This window comes from Oncorhynchus clarkii, chromosome 12 (assembly GCF_045791955.1).
Source record: "Oncorhynchus clarkii lewisi isolate Uvic-CL-2024 chromosome 12, UVic_Ocla_1.0, whole genome shotgun sequence".
Taxonomy (NCBI): Eukaryota; Metazoa; Chordata; class Actinopteri; order Salmoniformes; family Salmonidae; genus Oncorhynchus; species Oncorhynchus clarkii.
This window is the reverse complement of record NC_092158.1, coordinates 97,331,250-97,341,249: the sequence shown is the minus strand read 5'-3', so window position 1 is coordinate 97,341,249 and position 10,000 is coordinate 97,331,250. Positions and strand designations below refer to the sequence as shown.

Below are 10,000 nucleotides of genomic sequence, written 5' to 3'. Positions count from 1 at the left end.
ACTAACTAGACTACAGTACTAGACTACAGTACCAGACTAACTAGACTACAGTACCAGACTAACTAGACTACAGTACTAGACTAACTAGACTAACTAGACTACAGTACTAGACAAACTAGACTAACTAGACCACAGTACAAGACTACATTACCAGACTAACTAGACTAACTAGACTACAGTACTAGAATAACTAGGCTACAGTACTAGACTAACTAGACTACAGTACTAGACTAACTAGACTACAGTACTAGACTAACTAGACTACAGTACTAGACTACAGTACTAGACTAACTAGACTACAGTACTAGACTACAGTACTAGACTAACTATACTACAGTACTAGACTAACTAAACTACAGTACTAGACTAACTAGACTACAGTACTAGACTAACTAGACTACAGTACTAGAATAACTAGGCTACAGTACTAGACTAACCAGACTACAGTACTAGACAAACTAGACTAACTAGACCACAGTACAAGACTACATTACCAGACTAACTAGACTAACTAGACTACAGTACTAGACTAACTAGACTAACTAGACCACAGTACTAGACTACATTACCAGACTAACTAGACTACAGTTCTAGCCTAACTAGACTACAGTTCTAGACTAACTAGACTACAGTACTAGACTAACTAGACTACAGTACTAGACTAACTAGACTACAGTACTAGACTCACTAGACTACAGTACTAGACTAGAGTACCAGACTACAGTTCTAGACTAACTAGACTACAGTACTAGACTACAGTACCAGACTAACTAGACTACAGTACCAGACTAACTAGACTACAGTACTAGACTAACTAGACTACAGTACTAGACTGCAGTACCAGACTAACTAGACTACAGTACTACACTACAGTACTAGACTACAGTACTAGACTAACTAGACTACAGTACTAGACTAACTAGACTACAGTACTAGACTAACTAGACTACAGTACTAGACTACAGTACTAGACTACAGTACTAGACTACAGTACTAGACTACAGTTCTAGACTAACTAGACTACAGTACTAGACTAACTAGACTACAGTACTAGACTACAGTACTAGACTAACTAGACTACAGTACTAGACTCACTAGACTACAGTACTAGACTCACTAGACTACAGTACTAGACTACAGTACTAGACTACAGTACTAGACAACAGTACTAGACTACAGTACTAGACTACAGTACTAGACTAACTAGACTACAGTACTAGACTCACTAGACTACAGTACTAGACTACAGTACTAGACTACAGTACTAGACAACAGTACTAGACTACAGTACTAGACTACAGTACTAGACTACAGTACTAGACTAACTAGACTACAGTACTAGACTAACTAGACTACAGTACTAGACTAAATAGACTACAGTTCTAGACTAACTAGACTACAGTACTAGACTAACTAGACTACAGTACTAGACTAACTAGACTACAGTACTAGACTAACTAGACCACAGTACTAGACTACATTACCAGACTAACTAGACTACAGTACTAGACTAACTAGACTACAGTACTAGACTAACTAGACTACAGTACTAGACTAACTAGACTACAGTACTAGACTAACTATACTACAGTACTAGACTAACTAAACTACAGTACTAGACTAACTAGACTACATTACTAGACTAACTAGACTACAGTACTAGACTAACTAGACTACAGTACAAGACTAACTAGACTACAGCACTAGATTAACTAGACTAACTAGACTACAGTACCAGACTACAGTTCTAGACTAACTAGACTACAGTACTAGACTAACTAGAATACATAACTAGACTACCTAGACTACAGTACTAGACTACAGTACCAGACTAACTAGACTACAGTACTAGACTAACTAGAATACATAACTAGACTACCTAGACTACAGTACTAGACTACAGTACCAGACTAACTAGGCTACAGTGCTAGATTAACTAGACTAACTAGACTATAGCACTAGACTACAGTTCTAGACTAACTAGACTACAGCACTAGACTAACTAGAATACAGTACTAGACTAAGTAGACTACAGTACTAGACTAACTAGACTATATTACTAGACTAACTAGACTACAGTACTAGACTAACTAGACTACAGTACTAGACTACAGTACTAGACTACAGTACTAGACTACAGTACTAGATTACAGTACCAGACTAACTAGACTACAGTACTAGACTACAGTACTAGACTACAGTACTAGACTAACTAGACTACAGTACTAGACTAACTAGACTATATTACTAGACTAACTAGACTATATTACTAGACTAACTGGACTACAGTACTAGACTAACTAGACTACAGTACTAGACTAACTAGACTACAGTACTAGACTACAGTACTAGACTAACTAGACTATATTACTAGACTACTAGACTATATTACTAGACTAACTAGACTACAGTACTAGACTAACTAGACTACAGTACTATACTACAGTATTAGACTACAGTACTAGACTACAGTACTAGACTACAGTACTAGACTACAGTACTGGACTAACTAGACTACAGTACTAGACTACAGTACTAGACTACAGTACTAGACTACAGTACTAGACTAATTAGACTACAGTACCATACTAACTAGACTACAGTACTAGACTACAGTACTAGACTAACTAGACTACAGTACCATACTAACTAGACTACAGTACCAGACTAACTAGACTACAGTACCAGACTAACTAGAATACAGTACTAGACTACAGTACTAGACTACAGTACTAGACTACAGTACCAGACTAACTAGACTACAGTACTAGACTAACCAGACTACAGTACTAGACTAACTAGACTACAGTACCATACTAACTAGACTACAGTACCAGACTACAGTACTAGACTAACTAGACTACAGTACTGGACTAACTAGACTAAATAGACTACAGTACTAGACTAACTAGACTACAGTACTAGACTAACTAGACTACAGTACTAGACTAACTATACTACAGTACTAGACTAACTAGACTACAGTACTAGACTAACTAGACTAACTAGACTACAGTACTAGACTAACTATACTACATTACTAGACTAACTAGACTACTGTACTAGACTAACTAGACTAACTAGACTAACTAGACTACACTACTAGACTAACTAGACTACAGTACTAGACTACAGTACAAGACTACAGTACTAGACTAACTAGACTACAGTACTAGACTAACTAGACTACAGTAATAGACTACCTAGACTACAGTACTAGACTAACTAGACTACAGTACTAGACTAACTAGACTACAGTACTAGACTACCTAGACTACAGTACCAGACTACAGTACTAGACTAACCAGACTACAGTACTAGACTAACTAGACTACAGTAATAGACTAACTAGACTACAGTACTAGACTAACTAGACTACAGTACTAGACTAACTAGAATACAGTACTAGACTACCTAGAATTCAGTACTAGACTACAGTACTAGACTAACCAGACTACAGTACTAGACTAAATAGACTACAGTACTAGACTAACTAGACTACAGTACTAGAATAACTAGACTACAGTACTAGACTACAGTACTAGACTACAGTACTAGACTACAGTACTAGACTAACTAGACTACAGTACTATACTAACTAGACTACAGTACCAGACTCACTAGACTACAGTACCAGACTAACTAGACTACAGTATCAGACTCACTAGACTAACTAGACTACAGTACTAGACTACAGTACTAGACTAATTAGACTACAGTACTAGACTAACTAGACTACAGTACTAGACTAACTAGACTACAGTACTAGACTACCTAGACTACAGTACTAGACTACAGTACCAGACTAACTAGACTACAGCACTAGACTAACTAGACTACAGTACTAGACTAACTAGACTACAGTACTAGACTAACTAGACTACAGTACTAGACTACCTAGACTACAGTACTAGACTACAGTACTAGACTAACTAGACTACAGTACTAGACTAACTAGACTACAGTACTAGACTACAGTACTAGACTAACTAGACTACAGTACTAGACTAACTAGACTACAGTACTAGACTACAGTACTAGACTACAGTACTAGACTAACTAGACTACAGTACTAGACTACAGTACTAGACTACAGTACTAGACTATATTACTAGACTAACTAGACTACAGTACTAGACTAACTAGACTACAGTACCAGACTAACTAGACAACAGTACTAGACTAACTAGACTACAGTACTAGACTACAGTACCAGACTAACTAGACTACAGTACTAGACTACAGTACTAGACTAACTAGACTACAGTACCAGACTACAGTACTAGACTACAGTACTAGATTACAGTACCAGACGAACTAGACTACAGTACTAGACTACAGTACTAGATTACAGTACCAGACTAACTAGACTACAGTACTAGACTAACTAGACTACAGTACTAGACTACAGTACTAGACTACAGTACTAGACTACAGTACCAGACTAACTAGACTACAGTACTAGACTAACTAGACTACAGTACTAGACTACAGTACTAGACTACAGTACCAGACTAACTAGACTACAGTACCAGACTAACTAGACTACAGTACTAGACTAACTAGACTACAGTACTAGACTGCAGTACCAGACTAACTAGACTACAGTACTACACTACAGTACTAGACTACAGTACTAGACTAACTAGACTACAGTACTAGACTAACTAGACTACAGTACTAGACTAACTAGACTACAGTACTAGACTACAGTACTAGACTACAGTACTAGACTACAGTACTAGACTACAGTTCTAGACTAACTAGACTACAGTACTAGACTAACTAGACTACAGTACTAGACTACAGTACTAGACTAACTAGACTACAGTACTAGACTCACTAGACTACAGTACTAGACTCACTAGACTACAGTACTAGACTACAGTACTAGACTACAGTACTAGACAACAGTACTAGACTACAGTACTAGACTACAGTACTAGACTAACTAGACTACAGTACTAGACTCACTAGACTACAGTACTAGACTACAGTACTAGACTACAGTACTAGACAACAGTACTAGACTACAGTACTAGACTACAGTACTAGACTACAGTACTAGACTACAGTACTAGACTACAGTACTAGACTAACTAGACTACAGTACTAGACTAACTAGACTACAGTACTAGACTAAATAGACTACAGTTCTAGACTAACTAGACTACAGTACTAGACTAACTAGACTACAGTACTAGACTACAGTACCAGACTAACTAGACTACAGTACTAGACTAACTAGACTACAGTACTAGACTAACTAGACTACAGTACTAGACTAACTAGACCACAGTACTAGACTACATTACCAGACTAACTAGACTACAGTACTAGACTAACTAGACTACAGTACTAGACTAACTAGACTACTGTACTAGACTAACTAGACTACAGTACTAGACTAACTATACTACAGTACTAGACCAACTAAACTACAGTACTAGACTAACTAGACTACATTACTAGACTAACTAGACTACAGTACTAGACTAACTAGACTACAGTACAAGACTAACTAGACTACAGCACTAGATTAACTAGACTAACTAGACTACAGTACCAGACTACAGTTCTAGACTAACTAGACTACAGTACTAGACTAACTAGAATACATAACTAGACTACCTAGACTACAGTACTAGACTACAGTACCAGACTAACTAGACTACAGTACTAGACTAACTAGAATACATAACTAGACTACCTAGACTACAGTACCAGACTAACTAGGCTACAGTGCTAGATTAACTAGACTAACTAGACTATAGCACTAGACTACAGTTCTAGACTAACTAGACTACAGCACTAGACTAACTAGAATACAGTACTAGACTAACTAGACTACAGTACTAGACTAACTAGACTATATTACTAGACTAACTAGACTACAGTACTAGACTAACTAGACTACAGTACTAGACTACAGTACTAGACTACAGTACTAGATTACAGTACCAGACTAACTAGACTACAGTACTAGACTACAGTACTAGACTACAGTACTAGACTAACTAGACTACAGTACTAGACTAACTAGACTATATTACTAGACTAACTAGACTATATTACTAGACTAACTGGACTACAGTACTAGACTAACTAGACTACAGTACTAGACTAACTAGACTACAGTACTAGACTACAGTACTAGACTAACTAGACTATATTACTAGACTACTAGACTATATTACTAGACTAACTAGACTACAGTACTAGACTAACTAGACTACAGTACTATACTACAGTATTAGACTACAGTACTAGACTACAGTACTAGACTACAGTACTAGACTACAGTACTGGACTAACTAGACTACAGTACTAGACTACAGTACTAGACTACAGTACTAGACTACAGTACTAGACTAATTAGACTACAGTACCATACTAACTAGACTACAGTACTAGACTACAGTACTAGACTAACTAGACTACAGTACCATACTAACTAGACTACAGTACCAGACTAACTAGACTACAGTACCAGACTAACTAGAATACAGTACTAGACTACAGTACTAGACTACAGTACTAGACTACAGTACCAGACTAACTAGACTACAGTACTAGACTAACCAGACTACAGTACTAGACTAACTAGACTACAGTACCATACTAACTAGACTACAGTACCAGACTACAGTACTAGACTAACTAGACTACAGTACTGGACTAACTAGACTAAATAGACTACAGTACTAGACTAACTAGACTACAGTACTAGACTACAGTACTAGACTAACTAGACTACAGTACTAGACTAACTATACTACAGTACTAGACTAACTAGACTACAGTACTAGACTAACTAGACTAACTAGACTACAGTACTAGACTAACTATACTACATTACTAGACTAACTAGACTACTGTACTAGACTAACTAGACTAACTAGACTACACTACTAGATTAACTAGACTACAGTACTAGACTACAGTACAAGACTACAGTACTAGACTAACTAGACTACAGTACTAGACTAACTAGACTACAGTAATAGACTACCTAGACTACAGTACTAGACTAACTAGACTACAGTACTAGACTAACTAGACTACAGTACTAGACTACCTAGACTACAGTACTAGACTACAGTACTAGACTAACCAGACTACAGTACTAGACTAACTAGACTACAGTAATAGACTAACTAGACTACAGTACTAGACTAACTAGACTACAGTACTAGACTAACTAGAATACAGTACTAGACTACCTAGACTACAGTACTAGACTACAGTACTAGACTAACCAGACTACAGTACTAGACTAAATAGACTACAGTACTAGACTAACTAGACTACAGTACTAGAATAACTAGACTACAGTACTAGACTACAGTACTAGACTACAGTACTAGACTACAGTACTATACTAACTAGACTACAGTACCAGACTCACTAGACTACAGTACCAGACTAACTAGACTACAGTATCAGACTCACTAGACTAACTAGACTACAGTACTAGACTACAGTACTAGACTAATTAGACTACAGTACTAGACTAACTAGACTACAGTACTAGACTAACTAGACTACAGTACTAGACTACCTAGACTACAGTACTAGACTACAGTACCAGACTAACTAGACTACAGCACTAGACTAACTAGACTACAGTACTAGACTAACTAGACTACAGTACTAGACTAACTAGACTACAGTACTAGACTACCTAGACTACAGTACTAGACTACAGTACTAGACTAACTAGACTACAGTACTAGACTAACTAGACTACAGTACTAGACTACAGTACTAGACTAACTAGACTACAGTACTAGACTAACTAGACTACAGTACTAGACTACAGTACTAGACTACAGTACTAGACTAACTAGACTACAGTACTAGACTACAGTACTAGACTATATTACTAGACTAACTAGACTACAGTACTAGACTAACTAGACTACAGTACCAGACTAACTAGACAACAGTACTAGACTAACTAGACTACAATACTAGACTACAGTACCAGACTAACTAGACTACAGTACTAGACTACAGTACTAGACTAACTAGACTACAGTACCAGACTACAGTACTAGACTACAGTACTAGATTACAGTACCAGACGAACTAGACTACAGTACTAGACTACAGTACTAGACTACAGTACTAGATTACAGTACCAGACTAACTAGACTACAGTACTAGACTAACTAGACTACAGTACTAGACTACAGTACTAGACTACAGTACTAGACTACAGTACCAGACTAACTAGACTACAGTACTAGACTAACTAGACTACAGTACTAGACTACAGTACTAGACTACAGTACTAGACTAACTAGACTACAGTACTAGACTAACTAGACTACAGTGCCAGACTAACTAGACTACAGTACCAGACTAACTAGACTACAGTACTAGACTAACTAGACTACAGTACCAGACTAAGTCGACTACAGGGTTGAACTGGTAACAGCAGAGCTAACACTACACCATACTGATGCAGAGACCCCTCTTCTTCTCATTTACTCATCTATTTCCCCCTCTTCCTGTTATTAACTTGTTGTCTCTCTCTCTTGTGGTTTTGTGTTGTTGTGTCCCGGTGAGTCTTCCCACTGCCAGAAGGCAGAGGGCTTTGTACCGCAGCACAGATGGGAGTAGGAACATACACAATCTGATATTTAATGGCATTTTCTCCAGCTCCACCTCAAACGCTGGCATCTCATTAAAAACTCTCCACATGGTTGTGTCAGCGAAAATAGAGAGTGAGAGAGTGTGAGAGACAGAGACAGAGAGAGAGACAGAGAGAGACAGACAAAGACAGAGAGAGAGACAGAGAGAGAGAGAGAGAGAGACAGACAAAGACAGAGAGAGAGAGACAGAGAGAGAGAGAGAGAGAGAGACAGTGAAAGATAGGACCTTCCTCCTCCTCCTCCTCCTCCCTACATACTTACCTCTCCCCTCCTCCTCCCTACATCCTTACCTCTCTCCTCTCTTCCTCCTCCTCCTCCCTACATCATTACCTCTCCCCTCCTCCTCCCTACATCCTTACCTCTCCCCTCCTCCTCCCTACATCCTTACCTCTCTCCTCTCTTCCTCCTCCTCCCTATATCCTTACCTCTCCCTTCCTCCTCCCTACATCCTTACCTCGCACCTCCTCCTCCCCTCCCTCCCTCCCTCCCTCTACCCCTCCCTCCCTCCACCTTTCCCTCCCTCCCTCCCTCTACCCCTCCCCCCTCCCTCCCTCCCTCCCTCTACCCCTCCCCCCTCCCTCCCTCCACCTTTCCCTCCGTCTACCCCTCTCTCCCTCTACCCCTCCCCCTCCCTCCTTCTACCCCTCCCACTACCCCTCCCTCCCTCTACCCCTCCCCCGCCCCCTCCTTCTACCCCTCTCTCCCTCCCTCCTACCCCTCCCTCCCCTCCCACTACCCCTCCCTCCCCCCCTCTACCCCTCCCCCTCCCTCCTTCTACCCCTCTCTCTCTCCCTCCACCTTACCTTCCCTCCCTCCCTCCCCCCTCCCTCCTTCTACCCCTCTCTCCCTCCCTCCACCTTTCCTTCCCTCCCTCCCTCCCTCTACCCCTCCCCCCCTCCCTCCTTCTACCCCTCCCTCCACCTTTCCTTCCCTCCCTCCCTCTACCCCTCCCTCCCTCCCTCTACCCCTCCCCCTCTCTCCTTCTACCCCTCCCTCCCCTCCCACTACCCCTGCCTCCCTCTACCTCCCTCTACCCCTCCCCCTCTCTCCTACTACCCCTCCCTCCCCTCCCACTACCCCTCCCCCCTCCCTCCCTCTACCCCTCCCCCTCTCTCCTTCTACCCCTCCCCCTCTCTCCTTCTACCCCTCTCTCCCCTCCCTCTACCCCTCCCTCCCCTCCCACTACCCCTCCCTCCCTCCCTCCCCCCCTCCACCTCCATCCCTCTACCCCTCCCCCCTCTACCCCTCCCTCCCCTTCCACTACCCCTCCCTCCTCTCCCACTACCCCTTCCTCCTCTCCATCTCACCATCCGTCCACTCCTTGTTTCTGGAGTTCTGAG

General features: G+C 40.6%; 1 protein-coding gene across 1 annotated transcript in view; it reads right to left on the bottom strand.

Moving 5' to 3' along the window:
* LOC139421712 (protein kinase C beta type-like) overlaps positions 1–10,000 on the bottom strand; it is a 143,944-nt gene that overhangs the window by 55,958 nt on the left and 77,986 nt on the right. Inside the window, exon 7 of the mRNA XM_071172826.1 lies at positions 9,968–10,000. This exon is cut by the window's right edge and continues 102 nt beyond it. Coding sequence (XP_071028927.1) covers positions 9,968–10,000 — 33 coding nt within the window. The remainder of the gene's footprint in view (positions 1–9,967) is intronic.